This window comes from Peromyscus leucopus, chromosome 9 (genome assembly GCF_004664715.2).
Source record: "Peromyscus leucopus breed LL Stock chromosome 9, UCI_PerLeu_2.1, whole genome shotgun sequence".
Taxonomy (NCBI): Eukaryota; Metazoa; Chordata; class Mammalia; order Rodentia; family Cricetidae; genus Peromyscus; species Peromyscus leucopus.
In genome coordinates, this window is record NC_051070.1 from 105,565,851 (window position 1) to 105,581,741 (window position 15,891).

Sequence of the window (15,891 nt, forward strand, 5' to 3'; positions counted from 1 at the left end):
AGAGAGAGAGAGAGAGAGAGAAAGGGGAAGAAAGATTTTAGTTAGGTTTAAACTTGTTTGTTTACTAAATGAACCTGCCTATCTTCCCCCACTCTTTATGACTGAAATAACCTTAAGGATAACGAGTTATATCCATCTGGAATACGTAACAGAAATGTATTGACTTATAAAACAGCCAGCCACATCAACGAGATCCTATGGAAAAAGCAGTAACCAAGTGCTTATTCTGTGTAACACTATCCAGACGGACAGGATATAGCACACATACACAGTCCACAGGCTACTCATCAAGTACAAGTTAGGCAAACACTGCAAAGCAAGTATTGTCTGGAATCACATCTGTGGCTCTTCCAATGGCGACTCAAGAGCTTCCATCAGCTTCTTGTTTGCCTCTTCATTGTGCCGGCTTTGACAATGAGTTAAATGTTTCTTAAAGCCTCTTGGGAAATTTGATTCAAAATTACAGCGTGGACACTTAAGTCAACTTTGCCCATGGGCTGCTACATGATTTTTAAGGAGCGACTCCCAAAGAAATGCTTTCCCACAGATTGTGCACTTGTACAGGCTATGGACATTGTGCTTATTAACCAAGTGGTACAAAACAGCACCCTTCTTCATGGCACGACAGCAGCAGATTTTGCAATAATATTTCCCTTTTCCACGCTTCATGTACTTTGCGATCTCCTCCTCTGAAATGAATGCCTCCTTCTCTTCAGTGAACTGAAGCACATTTTTGGAATGCTCTGGACTACTCATCTCCATTTTGTTCTCTTTGCCAAAATCAATAGATTCTACATCCACCTGTTCTTGGTCGCTGCTTGACTCCTGGCCCTTGATGTCTATGTTGTCTAAATCTGTTCTGATGTACTCACTGCTACTGAGCTCAGCATCCGAGTTCTCTTGGCTGTCTTTCTTGAGCTTCTTGGAAGCAGGAAATAAAGCTTCCTCTAACAGTTTCTTAGGCGTAGCCAGAAGCCCTTCCTGGACCAGACTACCACATTTTGCATCATCTACAGCTTCCAGCTGTAGCTCATCACTAAGCTCAGCGGCCTTCTGAGCATCGGAGAACACAGCAGATTTGGAAGCTCAGGGAAAAGTACATGCTTCCGGGACTCCGGGGGAAAAGTGCACGTTTCCGTGGCTCAGGAGAAGCAGGAAGGACTGTTTTGGTGGGCTCAGGAAACAGTGTGGACTTCCTAGGCTCGGCATCAATAGAGCGGACAGGCTTCCAAATGTCTGAGGCCACCTTTGGGGGCTCCGATGAGCCAGAAGAAGCATGTTTCCGTGTCTCGGGGAAGATGCTAGGCTTCTGAGACTCTGTAAGGAAGGAGGACTCATATCTTGGTTTTATACTCCAAAATTTCAGTTCTCACAGTCAAATGTAGTTTGAAGATATTAAATAGAAACTTCCAGAAATAAAAAAAAATCAATAAATTTAAAATGAATTTATTAAAATTGCTCTATTTTATTATTAGTTATTATTAATATCTTAGTATATCTAGTTTCAAAGTGATGTATGTTTTAATATATATGTTTATATATGTGTGTGTGGGCATGTGGTTTGACAATGTTTCAGGCTTTCACTGAGGATCTTGGGGTGTATCCCCCATGAATAGTGTGGGGAAATACTGTTCTCTGTCCACACACAGATCCATCCTCCATCACAGTTTCCTGCTCTTCTCTATGCCTGGGGAGGGTGGGTAACTCTTGCTGATGGCACTCCAGCTGGATTCAGCTAATGGGAAAGACTTACAGGATCCTGGAAGTGGAAGCTGGCGTTTTTTTTTTTTTTTTTTTTTTTTTTTTTTTTTTTTTTTTTTGCGTTGTTTTCAGGCAGAGTCTGGGAGGAGTGACCCAGCAGGTTCTGTGAAACGCGGCTTCACACTCCTTCAGACTCCCTCAGCTCAGCTAGTCTGACTTCCCCACTCCATTCATAAGCTGTGGAGAGGTAACTGCTTCCTGCTTTCGCTTGTGTCCAAGCGCCTCACCTCCATGCTTTATTCCTTCACCTCACCCCCATCTCCGTAAATTACCTTCCCAATAGAGTCTCTTCGTTTGACTGTGAAGAGCTGAATTTTGCTTTCTGCCCTGACTGTGACAGTCATATTTACCTTTCACTTTTGGGGCTCCCCTTTCCTAGATATTTTATTGATTACACAATGACCATTTATGTCAATTGTCTATGTTTATGATCATCTATGCTAATCATCTAGGTTTCTTGTTTTTACTTGAGCTTTTCCACATTTCTGTGGTTTTTGCTCCAGATCACAGCACGTTTCCTTAATCCATTTTTTCACTCTTCGAAGCGAAACGTTATTTACTTAAGTAGTAGTCACTTTTACTCATTTAGTTTTGAAATAGGCTCTCACTGTCATAAGGGTGGCTCTGAATGTATGGCTGTCCTGCCTCGGCCTTTCGAGGCACACATGACTTGAAATGGCTTACACTTTTCAGCAATTGTGTTTTATTTATTTTCAAAGGTCCTTTCTTGCTTTTTTTTTTTTTCTTTTAGCTTCTCTTGCTTCACGCCAGGCTGCTTCTGTTGGATGAATCTAACCATGTCTGCAGTCTAAGGACTAACAGGAAGCGTTTGATCTCTTAAAGCGCTTTCCTTTAAGAAGCCAATTATTTTGTTTATTCATTTTGATACATCCTCTCTGCGCTGCTGATTTTCTGACCATACAGGCGACTGTTTATAGGAGTGAGCAAACAAGATTTCCCCGGGGTGGTTGATGTGGTGTTGCTGCACCTTCTAGGGAAAAGTAGGACAACTGCTTTACCCATGGGGCCTTTGTGCTCTTGGGCCATGCTTGGATGGCTTGCTTAGGATGAGCAGATGTGTGTGTGTGTGTGTGTGTGTGTGTGTGTGTGTGTGTGTGCATATACTGATGTGTGTATATGCACAGGAAGGGGAAAGTAAAGGCATATTTTACAGATGGCTGGGTGTCCAAGAATGAGAACAAAATTTTCATGTGGAAAATGGGCTTGGTGAGCATTATCTACAAACTAACTCAATAGTGGTTCCTAAACACAAAGAGTGTGAAATGGAGAAGAAATTTCAGGGAGCCAACAAATAAAGGGCTCAGAGAAAACTGTAGTCAGGGTGGTTTTAGCTGTTCATCATGCCTGGGCTCTGGGTCCCCCTAGGAATACAATGGGAGAATCCAGAGAGGCATGCGAGACATGACGTGGGTCTGGACAGGCTTTAAAAGATGGGGGTTGCTTATTAGGAAGGGTGGGCAAGGGTCTGCGGAAACTCAGGGAGAGAATATGGCTCAGCTCTGTGGATGCTTCTTCACATCTCATGTTTTCTCACAGCATTCCCTGTAGATTTTAGCTGTAACACTACCACAGTAACGAGATGCCTTCAGGGTCCAGACTGTGACCACCTCCCACACTGGCTGTCAGAGTGGGGACAGCAGCTGTGAGTAGGCCTGACTCCTAGTCTTAGGGAGTCTCCCATCAAGGAGACGTCTGTCTTTCTGACTCTCCGCTTGGCTCTCTAGGTAAAAGAACATCCCAACCTTGAGTGGACTCAGAGGTCCAAGAACACTCCTGGACGAGAAAATGCCTTACCAGCAGCCGACTGGAGGGTGGCACACACCTGAGGGATCACTTCTCCCGCTGTATTCCAAAATGATTCGTGTGGAACATCCTGAGGGATGAGAAGGGAGGTCCACTTGCAAGTTACCAAGGAAGAGCAGATGAGCCAGCTGTTGCTATAGCAGAAGGGAAGCCGCACCTGGGACTGGAGAATGCACCCCGTCGGCAGAACTTTGCAGATAGGTCAGCTGGCCCTGGGTGCCAGGGAGTGGGAATGTTCCTGGCTTTTCCACACCGGGCTCCTTAGATGATCCACTTGTGCTAGGGCAGTGGCTCTCAACCGTTCTAACGCTGAGACCCTTTAAAACAGTTCCTCATGTTGTGGTGACCCCCAACCATAAAATTATCTCATTGCTACTTCATAACTGTAATTTTGCTACTGTTATGAAATCATAAGGTAAATATCCAATATGTGACCCCCAAGGGGGCCATGACCCACAGGTTGAGAACCACTGCATTAGGTCTGTCTCTAGAGGCCACTAGAGGGTGCTGTTCCTTTCCCTAGCAGATACAAAGTCTCCAAGAGCCAGTGTGGAGCATGCTGGTCACACTAGGGATCTAACAGGTGAGAAGGGGCCATATGGTCCTAGAAAAGGACCTTTGATCCTGGGCTCAAATCCCAGTCCTCCCGGGTACAAGCTGAATTGGTTGGAGGATACCACACTCTTCAAAGCTCAGTCTTCTCAGGAGTGAAGGGGGATGGCCACACCTTACTAGGCAGTCGTGACATTGGAATAAGGGTGAGCGCTCCTGCCCGGCGTAGGAATGGGGATGGTTTCGTTGCCTGCTGAACTCCTTTGCTATTATTCTCTAGCCCATGGGTGCTCAGGCTTGTGAAACTGGGCAGGGGGCTCAGATGTGTCCGTGTGGAAGCCTGCCTCCCAAAGCTTTACAGGCAGCCCAGACCCTTTATAACCACTGGGTGAGGCAGGGGTGGGACCATCTGACTTGCTGCCTATGTACAGGGGGCCAGTGTTCATGGATGTCTCCTGGAGTCGAGTGGTTTCCATACAGGCAACAATTTCAGATGTTATACTCCCAGAAGCCACCATTACCATCAGGCCCTGTAAAATTCCTTCCTTCCTCTGTCAGGGCCACCTTCATGTGTGCACCTCTGGGAGGCCTGGATGACAGGGACGAGGATTGTGCCTGGAAGATAGACCGAGGAGACAAGTGTATGCCCAGCCATTCTTCTGCTTCAGCGGCAGGGCTGGAGGGTTGGGGGAATGCATTCTGCAGCAGGGATATGGAGGCTGGCCTGAAGGAGAAGCAGCATGTTGCAGCCTGTCCACTGGGAGGAAAGTGGTCCCTAGAGAGCAGACAACAGGCACAAATCCACAGCCTGTGAGCAGAAGCCTGAGCATGTAGCAGGCCAGTGTCCTAAATCCGGCTGCTGCTTAGCAGAATGACTTCAGGCAAGTTGCTCAATTGTGGTCCATTGCTTCACAGGGAGGCAGGGATGAAGATGCCCCTCTCTCAGAGCAGCTGTGATGATTAAATAAGGTAATTTCTGTATAGTTTTCAGTGCCATAAGTGACAACTGAATGGCCACTGGCCACAGAGCCAGGAACCATTTCCCATGGGAGCTCCAGAAGAGTTTGCAGGGAGCTGTGGAGACCTGGTATTTAGGAGGCTGCCCTTGAAACAGATGTGTTACCCACAGAAGGTCCTCTAAGCTCAAATGTGACTTTACTGTGTGGCCTCTTGCAGGAGGGGCTGCCTTACTATGTTAGAAGCAGTTACCTGGCTCCTCGTCAAATCCTCTGCCACAACCTTGGAGGTCTGTCCAGGATTGTCCTGATTGCTTCTGCAATCTCACAGTTCTGGAAGCCCACCTCATTCCTTCTGGCCACACTGTCCTAATGCCCCCAGCTCTGCCCTAGTCCTTGCTGTGGCCCCGGCTTGGACCACTCATCTAAAGAGGATGCAGGTCAACTTGCTCTCTGGAATAACTCATTTCTGTGCGTACTCCTCCCCCTGTCTGCTTTCTCCAAGCCTCAGCGCTCTGGAATGATGTCAGCTCTGGAAGACACCTGGACCCGATCGTGTCCCACTCAGCTATGTGTGTCCAGCCGGACAAGGATGCAGCCATATCGGGCTGAATGGGTTGAGTGAGTTCATGAACTTTTTTTTTTTTTAAATGTACCTGGGGACTGGCTTGGAACTTCAACCTCTGCCTTTTAGGTTTTGGGATTAAAGACATGAGCCACCACGCCCCACCGTAGGTAGGCACATTTTCTTAAGCCCATTCCATGGTTGAGGAAACTGAGGTTGAGAGGAAGCCAGAGGGAGGAAGAGCGGTATAGTTTGTCCGTCCGCAGGCTGTAGGGTGCTTCCTGGGCAGACCAGTGTGCAGCTTGAACCTCCTTGGCTGCGGGAAGGCGGTGGGTGCGGCTCCCGAAGCGGGCGGTGCTAGAGTTTTGTGGGCGGGCGGACCCGGGCTAAGGCGAGGACCAGCGGGTGGCTCCAGGCTAAGGAATACAGCTCTGCTGCGGGAGGAGCAAGTGAAGCCAGTGCAGAACTACTGTTCGCCCAGCAGGTTCCGGATGCTGCGGGAAAGGGGGCCAAAGAGTTCAAGGCATCCTCCGGGAAGTTGAGCAAGCTGCTTGGCTGGGGCACCTGCAACAGGGTTCCTGGTGGGCTTCTTAGCCCGGACTTGGAGCCATATCTCCTGGCTGTGGACCTGGCCTTGGTGCTAGGGTCTCCTCACGTGGGACTCGGTGGCCTGATACTTCCCCAGGTGAGTGCATCTGAGGAAGTAAGCTGCACCTCTGAAGTGTCAAAAGTGTTGCAGGCAGGCATTCAGAGCTGGTGGCTGGTTGTGGAGATTTTAGGAGAAGATCATTGCCAGCAATCTTCCTTCCCGGGGTGATTGACATTGGTGTCCATTGGTTTTCCTTAGATTGGTTAGCAAAGGGAGCAGCAGAACTTTGGGTCAGGGGCGGCAGTGGAGGTGGGGTTGGTGCATCGCACTTATTTCCACGCTTCAAATTGAAATCCAGGCAGGGTTTTGCTGACCTGGCATAATATGCTCCCCTCCACGCAGGGTTATTCCACCTGCCAGTTCCTAGGGGACTTGACACCAGCAACCCTGGGAAGTGAATGAGGTCACCAGGAGGAGAGTCAAGTCCACACCGGTTTGAAAAGACCTAGGACTGAAGAGGCAGGCCATTCATTGTTGGTACTGCCATGGAGTGGGCTTTCTGAGCTATCTTGTGGGATTACAGGCCAGCGAACTATCTGACAGAGGACGGAGGGCTTTGGGGACATCCTCTCGTGTGTCTGAACCACATCCCAGCATCCCTACGATCAGGCCGGGTCTTGTCAGTGGATCAGGGATATTGTCTTCAGCATCCCCTGGTCACTTGTGCCTCAGCTCTGCCACGAGCTCACTTCTGGTTCCTCTTTTCAAAATCTGTGTTTGGCAAGAGGGGTGTCAGGGAGATTAGAGCCAGGTGGGCCAGGGACCCAGTTCTGCTTCTCACAAACTGCAACCTTGGCCAGGGACCTTCATCTCAGTAGGCTTCCTCTTTAAAATGGAACCATTGGGGCTAGTCAGGTGGTTCAGCAGTTAAGAGCACTGGCTACTCTTCCCAAGGACCTGGGTTTGATTCCCAGCACTCACGTGGCAGCTCACCGCCATCTGTAACTCCAGTTCCAGGAGATCTCACTCTCTCTTTATGGTGTCTATCAGCACCACACATGCATACGGTATGCAGATATACATGCAGACAAAACACTCCTACACATAAAATAAAAATAAAAGTTTAAATGGTGCTAGCATTAGATAGGACCATGTGAATTTGTCATCTTTACAGTTTCGATACTGACCATGCCGTATGGTTCAGTCTAGTAATGCCTTTCTGGTGGGACTATGGGAAATTATATATGTCTTATAGTTCAGGAGGGATGGGAAGTGAAAACCATGTCTCTTCTGCATTTTGTCTCCTAGGAAACACCGACTCTCAGGGTAAGTTTCTTCTTGCCTCTCTTCTCGAAGGAGGACTACCTGTAGCCTGTCTTCCAAAGTCCCTTCCAAACACCCCACTCTGTTCCTCCTACTTCAGTTGGCTCAGCTCCTCTCCAAGCCAGGCACCCCTCAGGTTGTCCGTGGCTCACAGAGTGATGTTTGCACGTGTGTCATCCTTGCTGCCTTCCCTGTGTCTATCTGGAGCCTCATCTTTAGGCAGAATGGTGGAGGAGGAGGCACGCGAGCCTCATTTTGAGTGATCCTGAGCTAATTGCTGGCTGTGGGTGGGGTTGGTCCGCAGCTCTGTGACAGGAAGAACAAGAGTGTGACCCCTTCCAGCCCTGGGGTCAGAGGGGTCCTGCCTTACAGGTGAGCTCTGGGCAGGGCAGGGCACCATGGTACCACACACGAGAGCTGTTTGAGGTCAGTGCTGGTAAAGGAGCCGAGTGGGTGATGGGTCCTGGCATATGCCTTCATTGGGATATCCCTTCTGGATTGGCATCAGCTGTAGTCAGGTAGACTCAGAGGCCTGGGCATGGGCTTGTGTGGTCTTTCGTCCAGCTCCTGCTGGGAGATGAAGTCCCTTAGGGTGGAGTTGGTGGAATAAATGGGGAGGGATTTAACATTTGATCGACACCTATGATGAGTCAGGTTGGCGTTGGGTACCTTTACCTCCCAGGAGGTGCAAAGAAAGTTCCTGAAAGGGATCTTGTCCACGCATCAGCTCCATTGTTTGCCTGAAGAAGACAGAGACTGGCTTGAAAGGTGTTCAGGGGCTGGGCGCTCCAAGTCCTCCCTTCCTACTACCCCAGTTCCCTTGTGGTCCTGCCCTGAGGCCGAGCCAGACTGCCCTGTAACACGGGTGCCATCCACTTCCCTCCTTTCTATCACCGAGGAAACTGGGGCTCACAAAACGTCAGTGACTCACAAAGCCACGCTACTGATGGCTGGCAGAGTAGTTATCTAAAGCCAGGACAAGTGTATAGCCTGCTGGCCTGTGTGGGATCCTGGCATGGTGCTTTGCTCACTTTTTTTTCTTTTTCCCGAGACAGGGTTTCTCCATGTAGTTTTGGTGCCTGTCTTGTATCTCGCTCTGTAGACGAGGCTGGCCTCAAACTCACAGAGATCCACCTGGCTCTGCCTCACTTAGCTTACTTCTTACACACAAGTGATGTTCCATTTGTGTGTCAGGGAATCCTGTCACTGACCTCAGAAGCTCTCAGATGACCTGGGAACTAGGCATAGGCTCCTGAAGGAAAAGTCCTCGCCACACCCTGTTGCCTGGTGACCTGTGCCGTTCAACCTTCTGGTCTCACTCTGGCCATTCTTAATCTTGGTCTCTTTAGTCCTAATTGGTGACACATGGGGTGAGTCATGATAGCTTTTCCTCAGGCCCCGGTGGCACCTGGTCTTTCTTCCTCTCCAGACTCTACTCAGATGGACCCCTCAGGGACAGTCCACTCTGTGACATGCTCTGTGAAAGGAATTAGCTTTCCTGATGACCCGGGGCTCAGGGTTTGAGGGACTGGTTAGCAGCATTGGATGGTGGTGTCCTGGCCGTAAACAACTATTCATCCTCTGAGTTAGACACCAATGGTTTCTCTGAGGAAAAGGACAGGAGCAGGACAAAACTCTGAATGCTACCTTTAAATGTCTTCTGTCTTGACTTTCTCCGAGCCTCCACCTACCCCCTACATCTAAGAGGCCTCCCTGGAATGCACATGGCTTGCCAGCAGCCTTTCTATGGCTCACCTGTCATTCCTGGTCTGGCTTATCTCTCCAGCCTCATCATTTTTCCTTCCTTCTTCCTCCTTGGATCCGGCTGTTCTGAGCTACTTGCTTGTCTCAGGAGGCTGCCGTCCTTCCGCCTCTGTGCCTCTGTGGTATGTGCTATTTCCCCTGCCTTGAGTCTCTCTTCCCCTTAGTCCAGTGGACCCGTTTCAGCCTGTGGGATCTAGGCTCTACACCGTCTCTTCTCTCTCCCTGCCCTTAGCTCCATCTCTGATCTCCCAGGTCCCAGATACACACAGTACTGACTGTGGTGATAGCACTGTGGCCTTGAGGTGTAGCTTGAGTTTTTCTGCCTTGCCCACAGTCAGGACAAATCTCTGTCACCCGCCAGTCCCACAGCCGTGCTCAGACCCAACCAAGCAAACACAGAGACTTATATTGCTTTCAAACTGTATGGCCGTGGCAGGCTTCTTATTAACTATTCTTATATCTTAAAAATTAATCCATTTCTACAAATCTATACCTCGCCACGTGGCTGGTGGCTTATCAGCGTCTTCTCATGCTGCTGGTCATGGTGGCGGCTGCTGTGTCTCTGGTCTTGGCGGCGGCTGCAGCAGCGTCTCTTTCTGCCTTTCTGTCCCGCCTCTCTTTCCTGCCTAGCCACGGCCGATCAGGTTTTATTTATTAACCAATCAGAACAACTTGACATACAGACCATCCCCCAGCACAGCCAAGTGCAGACCATCTCAAACACCTGCACTCAGGCCCATGGTCCTAATCATCCTCTATGCGGACCTGCTGGGTAACGCCACAAAGAACCCAAGAAGGGCTCCCACAGGACATACAAATCATCCCACAGCATTGAGGTCCACCTGCAGTCCCAGTGGTCAGTTTCTCTGGTCTGGGGGGGGGGGGTCCACGGCTGTATAAGCCATTTTGTGACCCTTGTCTTTCTCCCGGGGCTTGGGCCATGTTGGTCGAGAAGATGGTCAAAGCACTGGTCATGGTCTGGAGTTGTCCCTGTCTGCTAACTCCGCTGTGGTCGTGCTGATGCTGCCGTACACTGATGTCCTCACCTGGCTGATGGTCAGACAGCGTCCGGCTTCTGTTCCTTTTGCTGTCTCACAGACGGTGCATGTACCACAGACTCATGCAGCGCTGGCTTCCTTTTCCTCTCAGACCCTAGTGCTTGTGTTTGGCCTGGTCTGTTTCATCTTGGTATATTTGGCCAAATGCTTTTTGTCCAGAAGACTGTGTTACTGGCCAACCCTCGTTTCCCTGGAGAGCTGGCAGCCCAGATAATCAGAGTGTAAACTGTCAGTCAGATTTATTGATTTTATAAATGGCCAGGTGAGACTCACTTCTACAGGTCAGGTCAAGTAAACAGTGAGTGACGTTTGTGACAGCTGGAAAACCTGCTTTTTGACAAAACTGCATTTGATCATGAAGGAAGTGTGTATCAAGAATGGAATGTATATTTAAAAACAGGCATAGCTAACATATGACACCAAAAAATATATCAAACAGACTATTCTGCTATGAATAGCATTTCTCAAAGGGTCCCCAAACCACATGTAACAAAATCTTATAGGTTACTTGCTAAATACAGATTCCTTGGCTCCATCCCATATTCACTTGACTGGTTCTCCTGGGGAGGGCCTTGGAATCTTCACTTTGAACATATCCCTGCTAAACATGACCCTGATGTTTAGTGAAGGTTGAGAATGGCAAACTTGTAGGATTAATGATTCCTGGAAAACCTAAGTGATGATTTCCAGGGGAATGGTCAACAGTAGGGTGGGTGCCCTCCATATCAGGCTGCCTATCACTGGCATTACTATTGGAAGGATTTGGAGCCCAGGGTCTGAAGAGTCAGTGTTGTTAGAGGATCCATTTGTTCAGGAAGCCCACGTGGAAGGGTAGCTAGTGCCAGAGGGTGGAGGTGACTTGAGCAGAGATATGTTGTAGGGAGGGTGATGAGCATCGTGTGTTGGTGGCCAGGAGTGTGCGTGAGTAGTGTGGGCAGCACGGAGAAGGTAGTGTACGGATGAACCAATCTGTATCCCTGGAAGTCTTCTCCTTCACCGTGTGCAGCCCCGGAATCAGGGATGACAGTGTATTAGGGTCTGACACCAGGAGGGTGCACGGTGTGCCAAGCCCCCGAGTTCCGGTTCCACGAGTGTCATGAAAGACTGATAGGGTCACTATATGCAGTAAGATCTATTGCTGTCTTTGTTGGGATAATGCTACAAAAGGTTTTCTATGCTTCAAGTTCCTTCTCATCAGAACAGCCTCAAATCCTGAGGTCAGAGGGAGCTTGTCAGGCAAGTTACGACATTAGATAGTCAGATGCCTTATTAGCTGTGAGAGTATGGGTAAATGGCTTCCTGTGTGGCTTTTAGGTTTTTCATCAATGAACTGGGTTGATAATACTTGTCAGAATCAAGTAGCTAATATGCAAAGCACTGAGCACAGTCTCTGGCACACAGCAGCTGCCTACAAGGTAGTAATTCTTGGATATAGTCTATTTCCTTAACCCTTACATGATAGCTCTCAATGCCATGGATAGAAGGAGCCAAGAACCTTCTTCCTCACCCTTGTTCTTACCTGGGTTCCATCCTAGAGACATGATCCCGGAGTCCTATCTGTTTGCTTTGCAGGCTGCACCTCTGCCCTGGGCCCTTCAGTCCTGGAGTCCCTGGATCTTCTCACACCCACCATGAATACCTCCCAATTCCCGGCCTCCCTATTCCCAGGATTCCTGCAGGGTAAGAATGGGACCCATCCATTGGATTTCCTCTACAACTTCTCTGTTGGCTGCCAGGATTCAGTGGACCTGTTGGCCTTCATCATCACCACCTACAGCATTGAGACCATCTTGGGGGTCCTGGGAAACCTCTGCTTGATATATGTGACCACCAGGCAAAAGGAGAAGTCCAACGTGACCAACCTACTCATTGCCAACCTGGCCTTCTCTGACTTCCTCATGTGCCTCGTATGCCAGCCCCTCACAGCCACCTACACCATCATGGACTACTGGATCTTTGGTGAAGTCCTTTGCAAGATGTTAACTTTCATCCAGTGCATGTCAGTGACAGTCTCTATCCTCTCATTGGTCCTCGTGGCCTTGGAAAGGCACCAGCTCATCATCCATCCAACAGGCTGGAAGCCCAGCATTTTCCATGCCTACTTGGGGATTGTGATCATCTGGTTCATTTCTTGCTTCCTCTCCTTGCCCTTTCTGGCTAACAGCATGCTGAGTGACCTCTTCCACCACAACCACTCTAAGGATGTAGCGTTTCTGGAGGACAAGGTGGTCTGCATTGTATTCTGGTCCTCAGACCACCACCGTCTCATCTACACCAGCTTCCTGCTGCTCTTCCAGTACTCTGTCCCTCTAATTTTCATCCTGGTCTGCTATGTACGTATCTACCAGCGCCTGCGGAGGCAGAGGCATGCTTTCCACAAGGACGCTGGCAGTTCACGAGTGGGGCAGATGAAGAGGATCAATGGCATGCTCATGGCAATGGTGGCTGCCTTTGCCGTGCTCTGGCTGCCCCTGCATGTGTTCAACACTCTGGAGGACTGGTACCAGGAAGCCATACCTGCTTGCCATGGCAACCTCATCTTCTTGCTATGCCACATGCTTGCCATGGCTTCCACCTGTGTCAACCCCTTCATCTACGGCTTTCTCAACACCAACTTCAAGAAGGATATGAAGGCCCTGGTGCTGACCTGCCATTGCAGGTCACCCCGGAGGGAGTCGGAGCATCTGCCCCTGTCCACTGTGCACACGGACCTCTCCAAAGGATCTCTGAGGCTGGGTAGCAAGTCTAACTGCATGTAGTCCTGTCCAGGCTTTTCCTTACCATTTTCTTTTGACAAACCCTTTCACTTAGCTTAAGTAGACCCGTTGCAGACCAGGTTAGCATCCTGTTATTTTTGGCTTTGGGAACTAAGATAGGCTGGCAAGAGACTTGAAGCTTGGCAGTCAGATGGTTTAGACATTTGCTTGTGGGAGAATTTTGAATCCAGATTCTGCAGATTACACAGTGAACTTTGCATTTGAGCTTCAGGGTGTTACAGCCAGAGACGGTGGACACTAACAGCCACTCAGCACAGATGTCCAGCCTAAAAACCTTCATCCACGTCCTGGGCATTCAGCTAACTTGCCCTGAGCAATGTGCTATGCTCTTTCAAGGGATGCTGGGTATCCCAGTAGCCTTCGACAGAAGCAGGTTCAGGGAGTTGGAAGTCTGTTTAATAAAGGAACAGGGACAGTAGGAATGGGCAACAATGAATGTGACTGTCTCATCTATGGAGGTCAAAGACCAGTGCCCCTCCTGGCTGCTGAACTGGGTTCCAGGCATCCTCAGTGTACACACTAGACAGCTTGCCCTTAGAAAGAAGGGAATGCCAACACTGCTCTTGGCCCACATACGATGGGATATTACAGCCCAGTTCTGTCTGTGTGGAGCAACCTTCCAATACAGTGAATACACTCGTCCCACGGAAGGCCTGTCCCCACTCTGAGCAGTGTCTGATGGGCTCTCCGGCCTTGGTCCCTTACCAAGCATATGTGTAACTGATGTCCAGGACAGGTGGTTCTGGCTACCACTTTCTTCTAGCTCGTCTCAGCGTTTGGTCACATTCAAGTTTAAATCCTTTGTTCCTGGATTTTGAGATTTCTTTTCTTTTCTTTTTTGAAATGGGGTCTTACTATATAGCCCAGGCTGGCCTAGAGCTCCTGCCAAGCCTCATTTCTCAGCACTGGTTGAAGCGTAAGTCATCACACATCATGAGAGATGAGTGTTTGAGGCACTCTTGTTCTCTGGTAGAGGCTAGTGCTGACTATTTTAAGTGACCAACTTTGAGCAAAGACTAGACTTTCAGGACCACCCTGGCAAGATGTCATTGTCCAAACACACACACACACACACACACACACACACACACACACACACACACACACACACACACAACCAGGACCTCAGCCTTCTCCAGATACGGTTCTGGTTCTTAGAATTTATGCTTTTCATTAATTAGGCTCAATGGGGCCAAGATGCCAATGGTTCAGGTTAGATATTTGGTGAAGGTGTTAGGAATTGGGATGTTATGTAGAAGCTGCCTGTTGCTAGAGTTTTCCTGCCTTGCCCACAGTCAGGACAAATCTTTGTCACCCGCCAGTCCCACAGCCGCTCAGACCCAACCAAGTAAACACAGAGACTTATATTGCTTACAAACTGTATGGCCGTGGCAGGCTTCTTGCTAACTGTGCTTATAGCTTAAATTAGTCCATTTCCATAAATCTATACCTTGCCACGTGGCTGGTGGCTTACCGGCATCTTCACATGCTGCTGGTCATGGTGGTGGCTGCAGTGTCTCTTGCCTTCCTGTTCTTTTATATCTCCTCTCTGTTAGTCCCGCCTATACATCCTGCCTAGCCACGACCAATCAGGTTTTATTTATTGACCAATCAGAGCAACTTGACATACAGACCATCCCCCAGCACAGCCAAGTGCAGACCATCTCAGACACCTGCACTCAGGCCCATGGTCCTAATCATCCTCTATGCGGACCTGCTGGGTAACGCCACAAAGAACCCAAGAAGGACTCCCACAGGACATACAGAACATCCCACAGCAGCTGCCCTGAGTGTCTCTTCTGTCCCCGTCCCCGGACCCTGGTTAGGATGACATTAGCCTACCCAGACGGCCGTTTCCTCATCCTGGTGTCTTGGTGTCTAATGGCCCAGGATTTGTTGGTTACCAGCTTTCTTGATGTTTGCCAACCTGAGCATGTTCTGTAGACCAGTCTTCCTTGCACCTGGAGGCTGTTAGATTCAGTCTTTGCTGCAGATGTGCTGAAGATGAACCTGCTTTTGGCCAGAAGATGTAGGTTAATTGTAGGCACACTGAAGACAGGAAGCTCTGCTTAGGAAGTAGGTCACCCTGGGGCTTGGGGTTATTGGGTGAAAACCTGTAAATGTACACTCTGGGGGCTGAAGTGGATCCATGTTCTGAACAGCGCTTTAAACGTTGAATTGCTAAAAAAGAGATATTCTGGTTTGGCTGTTGTTTCTCTGGCCGCATGTGGACATATTTTTTGTGAAGCATTTCTGTTATTACAATAAATACTTGCCAAATACATAGGGTGCAAAGCTCCATTCACAGGGAGCCTGCCCTTTGTATTCTGCCCTACTTCACATAAAACTACACTGCTAACACTTTCCCCTTGGGGTTGATAGCTGCTCACCAGTGCAGAAGCTGCTGGCACCCCGCGGCATTCCTGTGTGACTCCTTGCATCGGGTGGTTGGGGGGAGGGCTCCTATGGCCACGTTAGAAGCTACTCCGTGTGGGGGAGCGCTGGGGTTAGCTCTGGAGACTTTCCCACAAAGCAAGCCTGGGAGTTCTGAGACTGTGAAGCCTTATCAAATCCTGGCAGTAAGAGCTCAACCTTGTTTGAATCTAGCCTTTTCCTTTTCAATAAACAACCTTGACTTGCCTTATAAAACTAATCCCATTCAAAAGTAAACATATTCCAAAATAAAGTTAAAGAAAAAAATTGTCCACAGTTCCATTGTTCA

The 15,891-nt window shown here is 49.1% G+C and overlaps 1 protein-coding gene and 1 pseudogene across 1 annotated transcript; one reads left to right on the forward strand and one right to left on the reverse strand.

Annotated features, from left to right (window-relative positions):
• Positions 1-282: 282 nt before the first annotated feature.
• LOC114699365 lies at positions 283-8,303 on the reverse strand (annotated as a pseudogene).
• Positions 6,110-14,500, forward strand: Npy4r2 (neuropeptide Y receptor Y4-2). The gene is made up of 2 exons (XM_028878305.2): positions 6,110-6,343; positions 11,965-14,500. Exon 2 carries the CDS (start codon positions 12,024-12,026, stop codon positions 13,149-13,151), a length of 1,128 nt encoding a protein of 375 aa, XP_028734138.1. The 5' UTR covers positions 6,110-6,343; positions 11,965-12,023; the 3' UTR covers positions 13,152-14,500.
• Positions 14,501-15,891: the final 1,391 nt, after the last annotated feature.